The sequence below is a fragment of the Pezoporus flaviventris genome, unplaced genomic scaffold (genome assembly GCF_033815535.1).
Source record: "Pezoporus flaviventris isolate CSIRO_AGI_PZ_B2104156 unplaced genomic scaffold, CSIRO_AGI_Pfla_v1 ptg000154l, whole genome shotgun sequence".
Taxonomy (NCBI): Eukaryota; Metazoa; Chordata; class Aves; order Psittaciformes; family Psittacidae; genus Pezoporus; species Pezoporus flaviventris.
In genome coordinates this window covers 2,495,245-2,510,516 of record NW_026892702.1, presented here as the reverse complement: position 1 = coordinate 2,510,516, position 15,272 = coordinate 2,495,245, and the positions used below count along the sequence as shown (strand labels likewise).

The 15,272-nt window shown below is 46.7% G+C and overlaps 1 protein-coding gene across 13 annotated transcripts in view; it reads right to left on the bottom strand.

Annotated features, from left to right (window-relative positions):
* The window catches only part of CACNA1B (calcium voltage-gated channel subunit alpha1 B), a 297,888-nt gene that overhangs the window by 178,045 nt on the left and 104,571 nt on the right, over positions 1-15,272 (bottom strand). For all 13 annotated transcript variants that reach the window (XM_061479698.1, XM_061479707.1, XM_061479708.1 and 10 more), the window contains one exon: positions 12,301-12,488. In XM_061479698.1, coding sequence (XP_061335682.1) covers positions 12,301-12,488 — 188 coding nt within the window. The remainder of the gene's footprint in view (positions 1-12,300; positions 12,489-15,272) is intronic.

Here is a 15,272-nt window from a genome sequence, read left to right as displayed (position 1 = left end):
TTCCTGCAGCCCCTTCAGGCACTGGAGCTGCTCTCAGGTCTCCCCTTCAGGAGCCTTCTCTTCTCCAGGCTGCCCCAGCCCAGCTCTCTCAGCCTGGCTCCAGAGCAGAGCTGCTCCAGCCCTCGCAGCATCTCCATGGCCTCCTCTGGCCTGGCTCCGACAGCTCCACATCTTTCTTCTGTTGGGGCCCCAGAGCTGAAAACAGTCCTTTGTCAATGCAAACCCTACTTCTCAGAACAGGAGTCCAAAGCTATTTTATCACCTCCATTTTCCTGTTTCAGGCAAAACAACCAAGAAACTAAACTAAAACCAGTTGGTCACGATCCCCTCAGCCCCATCTAAAGATGTTTCACAAGGTTTTATAAAGACATTTTAAACAGAAAAGGACAGTTTGCTGCAGGAAAAAAAAACATAACCACGAGCCCTGCCAAATTGTTCCAAATTTGACTGAAAACTCTGTGAAATTCCAGATTTAAGTGTGAAAATATTTACTACAGTGTAAATTCATTATGTCTGTAGAAAATTGAGACTAGCTGAGAGCTGCACTGTGAATTCAAAGTGTCCAATGACAATCAACATGCGGTTTTGCCTCAGGCCATGCTAATAAACAAACTAACCCTCAAATAAGCAAATACACTCAAGTTTTCTTCCTTGTGTCGATGAGCAGGTGACTTCGCTGTTATTAAAACACGGTATCAAATGCTTCAAATTATACCTGCACTGTTTAGGAAACATCTGGTCAAAACAATGGGAACTACCCACATTTTTCATAGGCTCACAGAATGGTTTGGGTTGGAAAGGACCTTAAAATCATCCAGTTCCAGCCCCCTTGAATCCCCTCCCTGAGCTGCTGCTCACGCTCTGGGGGTGCAGCCCAACACACAGGGGGGGTCTGGGTCAAGAGCACACTGAAGCTGGGTCACGGGGAGTTTCTGATTGACCCATAGCCCCAAACCCTTCTCTTCAGGGCTGCTCTGGATCACTTCACCCAACCTGTAGCTGTGCCTGGGGTTGCCGTGATGCAGGTACAGAACCTTGCACTTGGCCTTGTTGAACTTCATGAGGTTGGCATTGGCCACCTCTCAAGTGGGATATAGAAGAGATGTAAAATCAAAGTTTATCAAGTGTTCAAGGCTGGGTTGCATGGGGCTTGGAGCAGCCTGCTCTAGTGGAAGGTGTCCCCTGGACTAGAAGACCTTTAAAGGTCCCTTCCAACACAAACCATTCCATGACTCTATAAAAAGAAGGAAGGTCACCGGTGCTGACCCTGAAGGCAGACAAAGGAGAACAATGGCACCTGCTCCCAAAAAAACAACTTCAACTTGTACCTTGTTGCAGCACCCTCATGACATACACCAACAGACTGACCACAGATTATCTCTGACCCCAGCAGGCTCTTCCCTGTCTTCTCTGCTGCTGACACAGCACAGGAAAAAGCCCTGATAGCACCCATCTGTGGAGTTCCCTAAGCTGAGCACCCCCAGAGTTGCATTGCACCCACACACCAAGCATCCTACTCATCTCATCACCAAGGTATCTAGACCCAAGGCCACACCAATGCAGTATTATGCCCCTTACAGCTGCCTGCCTTCATTCCTCTCCTTCCACATTCCTTCCACAGGACGTGCGGTCTATAGATTTCTCCCACACACTCAGCCTCTTCTGTCGGAGAACCTCAGCCACAAGTATTTTGGGTTGCTGTAGGAACTAGAAGAGCAGATAGTCTTCACTTTTGGTTTCCTTAGAAGCATTCTGTTATTCTCTTCCACTCAAACCACAGATGCAGTAGTCATGGAATAAGCATACTCTTGAAAGCATGCAGCTGCCTTTTTCATCCTGTAGAGGAAACCAATTGCTGGGCATGTAAGAGAGCTGCTTGTACCCTCGATGCTATCATGTTGTCAAGCTGCAAGTGAATTTCTTCATCTGGAGTTTTCATTTCTTGGCAAGCACTCATGATTAAGCTGTTGTTTGAAGAGATTTTCATTTCTTTTCAGAGAGCAATTGTTCTGCTGAAGGGGCTCTTTAACTTGGATGATATATGTCATTCTCCTGCTGTATATCTTAAATGTCTCCTACTAAACCTGGAGGTGGCCACCCCACAGTCATTTTGAATATACCTTCAGTGAGACATTAAAATAAAATGCAGAAGCCTCAGTGAGGCACTTAAATTCTTGCTCAGCTTTACACATCTGCTCAAGAGCTTTTCTGAACAGGGTGATTTGCTGAGTCAGGGCTGAAATGCCCCAATCCCTTTAGCCTTAGAGAGAACATCCATGCGGGCACAGGGTCAGGCAGTCTGTGTTTCCAGACAGATGGAGACCCCAGCATGGTCAGAGACATGCATCGCACCCATCTTGGCATCTAAATATTTCAAAGCCATTCTAGCACTAGCCATGTTGCACATTTTCTATCACAGTATCTTTGGATTTCCACAAAACTTTCCAGGCAAGGAAGCATGCAAAGCCTGCCATGCAGGAGCACTGCATCCCTAAAAGATCTGGGAGTTCAGCCCTTTGGCAAGCAGATCCTCTGGCCCTCCAAAATCCAGGAGGGAAGCATGAATAAATGGATATTAGCTGAAGCAGAATTTAAACTGATGTGAGACTGCTGTACTGACAGCTCATCATTCCACACAGGATCTGCCAGTTGCACAGATTCCTCCACTTACCATGTGCTGTCCTATCACAGGGGCCAGCAGAGCAGTTCAGCTGGTGTCAGGGAAACTCAGGTGTCAGGGAAACTCAGGCTGCTTGCTCAGGGATTGTCAAGGGAGTTTTCAGCTGAACCTCAGGTCTGTTGACCTACACACCAATTTATTATACCACTATATTATATGTATCTGATGAGGTATCATTAGGAGCAAATACTCCAAAACTTGGTGTGAAGCTTCCCTCTAGGGAAATAGGGGATGAAAAATCCAGTCCACCTTTTTAACAGCAAGATGCTCAGGACAGTTTGGGCATGGAGGTATAGCTTTGACCAAAAGACTAATTTTTCTACATAGTACTAAGCCTCCCTGCCACTCAAGCAAAACACATGCTGTAACAACATAATGGGATGAAACAGGCTTAAGAGCAGCAGGAAACATGGGTGAAATCCACAGTTCTATAATCAGCTGGAAGAAGGGCCATACATCAACCCATTCAAGACCACAGAAGAGGTAGAAACAGGACATGGGTGATGCACGGGCCACATGCAGGCTCTGTCTGTTGGGATGGGTTTCATACATGGGGAGTCTCTACCCAGAATTTCCAACATGGTTTTCTGGTCAAGTTAATAACTTGGATGCTCTGTTCTGTGCTTTTCTTCAAGAGCTTGGTGAGCCCTAAGTCAGTCCCTGCCTTCTGAGTACTGACTCTGTGAAAGGATCAATACAGAGACTAAGCTCTTTCCTTCTTCTCCCCCAGCTATTCACTATCACACAGATCCTCACTCAAAGCTGCTGCCAGGCTCTTGGCTGCCTGCTCCTAACCCTGCCGTTGCTGCCCAACTCCTCTGTAAGCAATTGATGATACTGGAACACAAGAAATCACCATTAGCCTGACAGCAGCAGCGAGACACTGACAATTATCTGTCACCTTTATGTCTGATGCCTATTAGCAAATTAAAGCCATCCTAACTCAATAGTGAACGCAATTTAGCACTAACAACATTAGGGGGGTTCTCTTCTTTATGAAACTGCAGGGAGGAAGAGAGCACAATTACATCCACGCAGCTCCACAGCACAGGAGCTCAGCTCCCATCTCCATCATTAATCCATGATACCGGTGTATTACACATGCACTGCTGGCTCCAGAACACAGCGCCTGGTCCTGGGCATCTCCCTTGGCTGTCAGTACATTTCCAAGAGCAAACACGCTGTGACAGGAAGAGTTCAGTGCTGATGAACATCAGGTCCCAAGGGTAATCTTTCCCCAAGATAGGGCTATGGGAAACTTTACACTATAGACATATAACCCAGCTGTTAGCAGATGCTGTGTGCTCTTGGCTCTGAGATGCTCTAAAAAGCCAAGAAGCCAGAGTAGGCTCTTTGTGATAGACAAGGCTGTGGTGTCACATTTCTTCACACACTTCTAAGCATTGCTTGCTTTAGCTTTGTTATTTCTTTTCATCTGCCTGCTCCTCACTTCCTACACTGTGCTGCATTATCAGACCTCCAACTGGGCTATGTCCCCCTCTTTGAAGACCCAGGTAAACCCTGAGGCCCTGGCCATGTGCTGTGCTCCCAGAAAACATTTCAGCTCATGCTTAATTCTGTAGTATGAGGGTGCTGAGGTGCTGGCACAGGGTGCCCAGAGAAGCTGTGGCTGCCCCATCCCTGGCAGTGTTCAAGGCCAGGTTGGACACAGGGGCTTGGAGCAAGCTGCTCTAGTGGAAGGTGTCCCTGCCCGTGGCAGGGGTTGGAGCTGGAGGAGCTTTAAGGTCCCTTCCAACACAAACCAGGCTGGGATTCTGTGCAACACAATAACAGAAAATCTAAGTGAAAGGAGAGCACCCTGGTTTTCAGGCTGCTCTTGTGCCGCTACTGATGCCAAGCATGGTGTCAGTTCCCAGCCTGTTTTACTGGAACTGCTCTCCTCCAACCCAGGGTCCTAAAACCCCACATTCAACTGAAGCAACGCTTGTCCCTTGGACACAACAGAGAATGCAGCGTAAAAGAAAGAAACCACATCAGAAATGTGTTGTGTGATTCAGAGTGGCAAAACAAAACCTTTCTTTGTCCTTCTCCTTCCTGTCAACATAATGTAAGGAAAGCACTTCAGTCAATTTCCCCCCCTTTTCCTGTCTGCTCACAATTTTGCTGGCTAAACAGTTTTGTTTCTCAATATGTCGATTCAGAACAAGGAGATCTAATACACACACAAACACAAAGAGTGGTCACAGGAGCATGAACCCATCCTAAACCCCTTCAGCCACTAACATCAAAGGCTGCCAACCCCAGGGCACACAAATATCACTGCAAACAAAACCTCATTTATGCTCATCCATCTCAGCATCTAGCAATTACGGATTTGTGCCTTAGCGTACTGACTTCAGGCCACAGCTAACAGACTGCAGACAACACACATCTTCGTAATACACATTGGGTGTATTAGGAAGATGAACGATTTCAAAGCCACCTTAACAGAGTCCCACAGGCTTTTCTACTGCATTTAGTGCTTACCAAGGTAGGTACGACAGTCACGTTAGGAAAGCCAAGAGCATAACCTCAAAGGAAATCAGAGTCATGAGCAAATGGACAGCAAAAAGCTGCTTAAATCATCTTTAAGCCTTAACTGGCTGGTTTAAGAAGTGCTTGAAAGTATGGGGGGTGGAAGGGGGGGCTCCTGAGCCTGGGAGGAATCTCACAAGGAGGCAGCAAGCTAAGAGGAACCTTAATCTAAGTGTCCGAGATGAAGGGATGCTGCTTTGTGTTATTTATTCCCCTTCTGCTTTATGTTGCGCATTCACCTGCACCCTTCCCTCTACCTTTCTGGAGAGTTTTGCACAGGAAACTATCTCATGGTCCAGGCAGCCAGTGCTGCTCACATCCAATCTCCTCCTGCGAACATCACCTTTGATTCCTCAATTCATATTTGTGACTGATGAAGACCGAGTGTCCATGGTTTGATCTTTATAGATAAATGCTCCCAGAAAGACATTGTGAGCTCAAACAACCACACCAGACGGACTCTTTTCTACCCCTACAAGCTCCAACACATTCACCATCCCTCCAACAAAACTACCTCTGGGTTGTGCTGGAAATGGAACAACAATTACATCCAAACTTTCCATTGCTGTATCTTTATAGGAAACAAGAAATTGAAAGCCAAAAAGGGGAATGAAAAATAGCAAGTGAATCATAAGCTATTTTAAATTCAGGGAGGGTAAAGTTCTAGTTGGGATCCAATTTTGGGTAGATTTATATTGTATTTGAACTGTTCATACCTCCTTACAAGCATATTAGGTTAGGTCCAGTCCACAGTCTTGAAATACCCACTGGACACTAATATTTGTCAGTAGAAAATAGAAGAAACACGAAAATCTCTTGCCATTAAGATCAAAAGAGAGCGAGTGCACACTTTGACATTTCTCCTTTCCTGCAAGGGGTCCCTGTTTTGCAAAGCAAATTCCACCATGTAGCTTTGAACTCCTGTAGAGAAAAGATAAAAGGTGAAACCCCAGCTCTTTGAAAGTCAACATCAAGACTTCTGCCAGCTTCAGATGAATCACGTTTGACCCATGGTTTTCTGTAGGAGAACTGGGACCACAAACTACACTCCTCAGCTCCTTGGGAGCTCCTCATGCACCTCCACTGCAAAGGCATGAGTACACCTCATGAAGGGGTATAGACCAGCTAGTTCAAACAGTGCTGACTGTGTAATGACCACAGCAAGGAGCTCAAAACCCTTCCTAATCCTCTGAGTAGACAATGGAAAGCACTGAGCTCCAAGCTAACCACAGCTACAGCGCTAGGTCCACCCTAGCTATTCCACTGAAAGCTCCACCAGTGCATCTCCTCTCTGGTTACAGGCTTTGTAATGAATTCTACTTAGCAGAGTAAAAGAATTTTTCAGTTGGGGAATTCATGGGCAGGCACAAGACTTTTCAGGCTTTTCTCACTTTGTAGAACAAGGTGAGTTTCCCATGGCAATCAGGATTCAAGGCAGGAGAGTGTTTCATGACAGACAATAATGTTCTTGCACGGGAAAGACTGAGAATTACTGCTATAGAAGAGGAAACCAGGAGTTGTACTATTGCCTCTTTAAAATACCTCCAAATAGCCTTTATCAGCAATATGCAATAGATGAATGAATCACTGTCATTCACAAACATTAATCACATAAACTAGATCTGGAGGAAGATCAGGACCGATGGTAATATTTAGCGTATTAAAATACTTCATAGAGAAATAACGAATAAATTTACATAATGGGCACAAGAAATACTTTGATCACCTCTTACCACTTACGTCAGTAACACACAAGGTGGACACAGCTGTCTCCCATCGCTCCCAGTGTGATGCTCCAGGTGAACACTACTGACTGCAGAAAGTACCTACACTGACAGAGCCCAGAGCAGAGCCTGTGCCAGCACCACCAAACCAGGACACACAATGGTCCCATCAGCCTGGTGCAGAGGCTGGTCCACACGGGTGAGAGGCACAGCTCCTGTCAATGAACCAGCCTGGGGCTAAACTAGTCCCAGCTGCAGGAGAAGTCAGGTTTGTTATTTTAAGGCGTGCTGTATTGAGCAGCATCACTGCCCACAGTGAGCTGGTGCTTTAGGTAGGTTTTTTCACCCTAATTTCACAGTCCAAAAGATGCTCTGTCTGTACCTTCAGGGGTCTCTGATCAGTCTGCATCAAGTCCTTCCACAGAGGAAAGCAGTTTAGTTACTCTATTTTCATGTATTCCCAGATCACGTTGAAGCCTTTGATTAACAGGAGGTAAATGCACTCTATTTGCTGGAGGAAAAGGTTTTTCCCTGTCCTCAGGGCACAGCAACCTTCCCAAATCACTTGTTGCTACTTGGACCTTTTCTGAGTAGAAAGAGTTCCACAGCTGACAAATCTGCAGCTCGTGAAGAGCTTGTTTGGAGCAATTGTTCTGATGCTGTTGCGCTGCTGATTCAGGAAAGAGGTTTCCCCAGCTGATTCTTAAAGCATTTTACCCCATTGATGAGTCAGTCTTTTTCCTTCAAGCACAAACCTCCTTCCAGATAAAGCCCTATTAGAAAGCTTGCATTGGCCCTAATTAAACTGCAACTCTGGGAAACTATAAACAGTGGATCAGCAAATAAAAATCAGGGTGGAATTTGTGAGCTTGCATTCTCCCTGCCCTCCCAATTCCTCAGTTTATCATAGGAGGAGGAGTGAATATTTGCAAGGTTGATTTCTTATTGCAAAGACTAGCTTTTGATGCTGTTTTTCTCTAAATCTGCAGGCAGGCTGCATCTGGACCACATATAAAGTCATCTCAGTCCTTCGGAAATGACTGAATAATCTTTCACAGCAAGCCTTTCCCTTTGGAAAGACCCGAGCTAAACCATCAAACTCGGACCCAAGCTCCCTCTCACCTGAACATCACTTTACACCAAACTCTTCTGCTTGCCTGAAGCCACCATAAACCAACTTTTCAGTCTCAAAGGTGCTTTCAGGACAGAGCAAACTCTCTCCCTTAGTTAAACGAATGCTGAACTAGTAAAGCACAGCCTCATCCTGCGAGTGACCCCAGCCATCATCACTGAAAACCAAAAACCCCGCAGCAAACGAAGTAGCAGGAAAAGAGGAGCAATAACAAAGCCCTATTGATGCAGAGCAATCAATCAATCACCATTTTGCAGAAGGAAATGAATGGCCCATTAAGGAAAGAGTCGTAACCTCAACTTCCCTCTAATGGGTCTTGGTCCTAGACTAGCTGGCATCAGAGGGATTTGAGCCCTAAGAAAGGACCCCCTGTAGTCTGGCTGCTTTAACAGCAGGAAGGGAGAGGATTTTGCACAAGCAAGGCAAGAAACCTACCCCAACTGAACCCAGCACAAAGAGAGAGGTGAAGGAAGTGCTCTGCTACACCTGAGGAGAAGCAGCTTTCCCTGCTTTTTAGTTGGTTAGTGAGAGAAAAAGCACAAGTCTCTTTTCATACTACCACGTAATCACAGCTTGCATAGACCGCATCTTGCCTCTTGCGGTCCCGCAGCCGTTTGCAAACCTTAGTTAAGCAAAACACTGAAAGTAAGTTCACAGCTCAGCTCTGATGAGTGTCCTGCACCTGGGGGCTGCTGGTTTCCTTGAGGAAACTGGGATGGCAGGGAAACAAGTTCCATCAGTGCAAAAATCTTCCTGTTCAGCCACCTTGTCTACAGCAGTAGAGGATCCAAATGGGAATCAAAATCCCCTGAACAAGTAATAATCTAATACTCACCTGTTGTCCGAGTCTAAATATGCTGGTTTATTACAGTCCACAAACCAAGGAGAATTCACTTACCCCACCATTCAATTTCTGGGTGCAAGAGGCACCACCTTCCTGCTTCTTCCCGTATCAACCCATTATAGGTCCAGTTGGGACCCAGCTGATTCAGGCAGCATTACTGTGCAGCTGTGAATTGGTGCTGGGTGGACAGGCTGGTTGCACTGCTGTTAGCTCTGCATAGTCTGCATCCTCAAACATCCACCAACACTGGATTTTCAGTCATTGCTGCAGCCTGGTTTGGGAGTTTGTTTCATTTCTAAATTTGATGAACTCAGAGTAGGCACAGAAGAAACCAAGGCAAAAGCCAAGTGACCAGAAAACAGCAGAAAACTGAAGCTGTGAGCAGCTTAAGAGCTGCACAGAGTGGATCTTCTCCACCCATGGACCTTCTCCTTGGCTACCGACTTGCAAAAGCACATCCAGCTCCTCAGTAAGTGGAGCAGCATGGGAGGGATGACAGCATGCAGGACAGGGCTAAAGGAGATGGGACAGAGACACTGCTGGCACCAGCTACATGGACCCTGCCCAACGATCCTGAAAGGACCTACCTGGTAGACCTGAAGGTCTACCTGACAGGGGGATGGAGCCAGGAGGGGCTGGGCTCTGCTCCCAAGGAACAAAGGATGGGACAAGAGGAAACGGCCTCAAGCTGCCTCAGGGCAGGTTTAGATGGAGCTGAGGAACAATTCCTGCCCCAGAGGGTGCTCAGGCATTGGAACAGGCTGCCCAGGGCAGGGCTGCAGTCACTGTCCCTGCAAGTGTTCACACAGCGTAGAGACGAGGCCTCATTGCCATGGGTCAGTGGTGGCCTTGGCAGTGCTGGGAATGGTCGGACTGGATGAGCTGAAAGGGCTTTTCCAACCTGGTTGGTTCTGTGATTCTATGGCGCAACACACACCACTCACCCCCGACCCCTCAAGCTGACTGTTCAGAGTGTAACGAGTAAATTCCTGTTAGTTAATCAAATCTTGCTTGCTTAGGAGTTACTTGCTTAGTTACTTGCTTGCTTAATAGTTACTGGGAAATTACGGTGCTTTGACATGTTGCTTATAGACCGCGGGTATCCATTAAAGTATCGCTTGGGGAAGGCGACAAGGAGCCTTCCTCCCCACACCCACTGGAAGACAGAATGAGACCCCTTATCTACAGATCACACAGACGCAGAGGACGCCAGGAGGTGACACGTATATCGGATGAAGAAGAGTATAAAGCCAGTGACTTTGGGGAAGCGGGGTGCGTGCTGTTGGCGGAGCGGAGACTCCCCGGCCGCCCAGCGCTGTTTTGCTTGCTGTCGCTTGCTCAATAAACCAATTTGATTCATTGGTGTGGCTCTTGTCAATTTATTTGAGCCATATTTATAACAAGAGACCCCCATGTCTGACAGAGACATGAACCCTCCAAGCATTAAAACCTAAGCTGGGGTCTCAGACAGTGTTTGGCATTGTATATAACGAATACTCAACTGCATCTCATCCAGGCATCTGTTTCCGATTAACAGGTATCTAGAATGATACTATAATACTTTTCAAAGCAACCCCCAAAATCAATACCCCAATAGTAAGCTCTGTTTTTTTGCCTGTGGAACTAAAGGCAGTTTGGAAGAAGCTGACCTAATACACCACATATTGATTAATCAATTCCAAGCAGGATGCTAATGGGCTTTTCTTACAACGGTTGGCATTAGAAGGAAGGAGCAGGATTGCTGAATGAGAATGGGAAAAACTGCTTGTGTGATGAAGTTTCAGGGTGAGGGAAGGGCATGCAGTGGGGAAACAGGCCCTTCTAGAGACAGCTGTAACTGGGCAGAGACCGGGAAGAAATGAAGAAAGCGGGGGACAAATGGAGAAGGTATTAAATCAGATATATTGGCTTCGAACACAGCAAAATCGTACATAATTTGCTCTGGCTGATATTAATAACACTTTCCTGTTGTTACAGAAACCCTCACAGGAAGCCCTGTGGAAAAGCCCAGCATCTGTCTAGAGTCCATAATGAAGTAGACTGGTCAATTTGTAGTCTTAATGGCCAGTGAACTGGTCTGGAGGCATTATTGATGCCTACCTTAGTTATTTTTCCACATTGACACTTCTGGCTAGGAGTGTGTGGTGTAATTCAGACCATCTGTGCTCAGCTGTCAGATTGTCCTTCCTTCTACAATCAGTGCAAAGAAGCAGCCAGCATAGCCATATATTGCTGCCCACCATCACTCACTCTCTCCTTCCTGCTCTGTACCTGATAAAGTCCTTTACTACCATAGAAAATTAAGTCCAAATCAGCTGGACCGCCCTCCATACCCAAACCACAGCGCTTTACACCCACTGCAGGAACACGTGAAGAGCCAAGTAAATCACAAAGCTGGGGAGAACAGGTCTGCAACAGACACAAAGGTCCCTTAAGAGCTCCTGAAGAGCAGCTCTCACACTTTGTGAGGAAAATGGTACAGATGCTGGAACCCAGATGAAGGGCTCTATTCCCAAACTGTTATAAGGGTTAGGTGCTTGCCTCTCAAGACAGGACACCTCAAATGTGTAGGTATGAATTAGAGACACAGATGAGAGCATTGCACTGCCTGAAAGCCAGTGGAGTCATTCAGTTGTTGCTAACTGGGTGAGTTTGCTCTACTCTATTGTATTTCCAATTGTAAAACTGGAAAATAGCCAAACTGACCAAGAGGTTTTGACCTTGACTGGCTGTGACAGGCGTGGCTCTGGCTGGCAGGAGGCACAGACAGCAAAGACCCTAAGTGTGGAAATTCAGCCTGGTATATCCTCTCTACAGCCAACAGGGTCATATCAGGTGTGAAGGTGACTGATAAGGCTTTGTAAAGCTGTACTGGAGTTGCCAAAACTAGCACTGGATCTCAGTGTTAACATCCATCTGATGCTGTTCACTGGTGCAGATTGCGAGTTGGATCACAAGTTGGATCACAACCCAGTCAACCTCTAAGTACAAAATATCAACGAGTCACTGGTGTTGCCACCCTATACTGTGCAATTTGGTAACTGATTATGGGGCATCATGAGAACATGCACCTACTCACCCACCCTACAGCAGAGCACAGTAGCATCTTGGAGTAACAAACATTAGCTCTTACATACGGCAACACCACGCTGCCACAAGACATCATGTTGCAGGTGAGCAAGTCTGCAGCCTCACACCACATCAGTGGTTCAAAGGCTGCTACAGGACCTACAGAGCAACCCTGAAGAAAAAAGGATAAATCATCCTAAAAAGCAGGATGGGGCGCTAACCAATAAGGGAAAAAAGCACAAACTAAGTTACTTTTACCCAGAACAACCTTTTACAAACTACCACAACGCATCACAGCACCCAGCAGTGGACTCACGTTGTAGAGGATGTCGGTCCATCCCTCCATGGTGATGCACTGGAAGACGGTGAGCACAGCAAAGAGGATATTGTCGAAGTTGGTGATGCCGTAGTTGGGTCCTTGCCAGTACTCCCTGCAGGTGGTCCCACTCTCACACTGCCTGGCAGGAGGCTCCTCTCCACAAGGGAAATCTCCCACCTCATCACCTGCGGAGAACAGCAACAGGGGCAAAAGTTACCAGCTGAAGCCAGCCAAGCAGCTGGTGCTGCTGCATCCTCCTGGCACCACTGCCTGGGTGGAATTCAGGCTTCCTTGTGCCACTGTGGGAAAATAGAAGAGATTAAACCCATGTAATCACTTATATACTGCTCTGGGGTGATTCAATGGCAGGGTGGAGCAGAGCCATCCCTGAAGTACCCATAATTTCTAGTTTGCCCCAGTGTTTGGTCATGTCATATATAAGGAATGCCACAGAAAAAGCCCAGTGTGGTAAAAGCAAGGGGTTGGGAATGGTGCATACTTCAAACACTGTAAGCTGAACAGACATCCTCATACAGCACAGTTCAGTGCTAAATATCAGCCCTATGACATGAAATCAAAAGGGCAAATTCTACACCAGTGGTTTAAGCAAGAGTGGCCTGTGGATAGCCCCAGGATTGCCCAAACACAAATGTTAAACCACAGCTGCACGGCTTCCTCACAATGTATGACCACAGCAGTCTGTGAGGTGAACTAAGAGCTCCAGCCTCTTTGCAAGCTTCATATTCCTGTCCCAAAAGGGCAGATTGCAGGTACACTTGTCAGGGAAAGCATCCAGCCATCAGCTTGTCGGCAGCAGGGATGGAGTTTCTCTGATGAGTTTCATTTCAGACCCACAGAAGGCACAGGAGGATGAGTCTGTCATAGTTAAAGACCACAGCGGATGGCCAGAATGGTGGCCAGCATCTTCCAGGCTCAGCTGTGAAGTGTTGCAGCCCTCCAGAGATGCTGAGGGCACCAACACAGAGCAGTTTGGAAGACTAAAGTCCTGGGGTTTTCAAAGTAAATAAATATACTAAGTAATACTGCCGTTTACACAGAGATGCAATTCGGGAGATATGAAAGGGGTTTAAAAGTGACGTGTTATGGTAATGGAGCAGCAAACAGCACAGAATCAGATTCACCAGGGGAAAACAAGATCAGCACTAACAATAATTAGGAATAATCATTCCATAGAGCAAAGCCTGCAGGAGGAAAACAAGACTGGCACCGTGGCTCCAGGAGATAGAGATATATATATGTGAGTGTGTGACATGTTTTCCTGTTGACTCAACACCTTAATGCAGGGCATCTCTCTCCAGCTCCCATATGGGCCACCACAGGCTTTCACAAGGGCTTAGTGAGACAAGCAAAAAGAAAATACCGAATCCAACACTTGCAGACCATTTGTGAGTGTGTTTTAAAATAGGATCCAGTTTAATCTCTGTTTGGCCTTTTATTGCCAGGCAATGCTCTGAAAATGCAAGGCACACCTACTGTGAACGTCTCTCCTTTTTAAAAGGGAGACCAGAACTGGTCCCTACTCCCATGGCTAGGAAAGACAGAGAAAAGGGGGGAGACTCAATGTAAAATGGGAAACAAATGTGATGCCCTCCTCTCTTGGAAGGGCACTTGGGCTCCAGAGCTGCAGAGAGTGGCTGCTTTAAAATAATCCAGCAGAACAGGTCAGCACAGAGGATGTAGGGAGGGGAAAAACAAGTCAGGCATGCACTGGAACATGCACTGGCATTAAATTTTACCCATTTTCCATTAAAATAGATAACTGATTCCACTAGCTCAGAACAACCTGTCAGGCTGAGTGGCAGTGGCCTTAAATAACCCTTTTGCTGTGTTCTGATCCCCAGCATCCCTCTCTGTTGACGCTTATTACTGACCTACCCAAGGCTACTGGATTAGCAGGGCTGTAGCAACATTTGCTGCTGACACCTCTACTCTGTTCCCTTCATGATGTGCTGAAGGAACAGCTGGTACCTCTCATGTGGCTCCTGATTCCAGGAAAAATCCCAGGAGTTTGCTCACTTTGAGGATTTGGAACAGAAACAAGCACGAACAGCTCCTCCGCCAATTTGCTACCCTCTGACAGAGGCATCAGTTAATGAGGTTCACATTTCCACACTCAAGCCAGCCTTTGGAGCCCATGGTATCAGGCCTGTGCTTGTTAATGCACCTCTTTGAAGATGATGAGCACTTAGGTTTTAAAAGGCTCTGCTGATGGTTTTGTGGGATGTTGTGCTGCTCAGCTCACAAGGGACCCCAGCGCCAGGAAACCTCACCACCCTCTGCCTTTCCAGAAACACCATCATGCTATTTCCCGCCGAGCAGGAGGAATCAATGCCCATCATTCATCCAACAACCAGCTCATACCCCTTGGGAAAAGCAGGGGCCAGTGCCTGTTCATGAGGGTACCTTCCTGGTGAGTGGATTCAGGGGGAGGCGAGATCCTGCATCCTCTCACTGAGATGCTGAGTGCTGTAATGCAGAGATATTCAACACACACAACAGTTTGTCAGCTGCACTCCCAATTCCTAGCCAGAAGCCACCCAGCAAACAAGAGTCACTTAAACACAACAGAAATCTGCTCTCAGACCCCAAGCCTTGCACCTTGCACCTTGCACAGAGACCTCTCAGTCATCACTGATGCTGGAATGTTTCCTGCAGACAACACAGCTTTGGGATTTATTTTCTGCTTTTCTATTAACTATTTTCTGAGGGAAGTTAAAAATAACCCCTCTTCTCTTTAGGCCAATAGCCAAATACAACCCATAAGTACCACTGGCCATAAGAACCTCAGAGCTCAGACTACAGCCACTACCTGCAAACGAAGGGTGCAAAAAAATCACCCACCCTAGGTGCAATTTAACACACCTGAAAATGCTCCTAGAAAATGCAGACCTACTTGTAACTGCTTTCTCCCTGCCAAGAACACTTCTGCCTCCTACATGCCTATATTG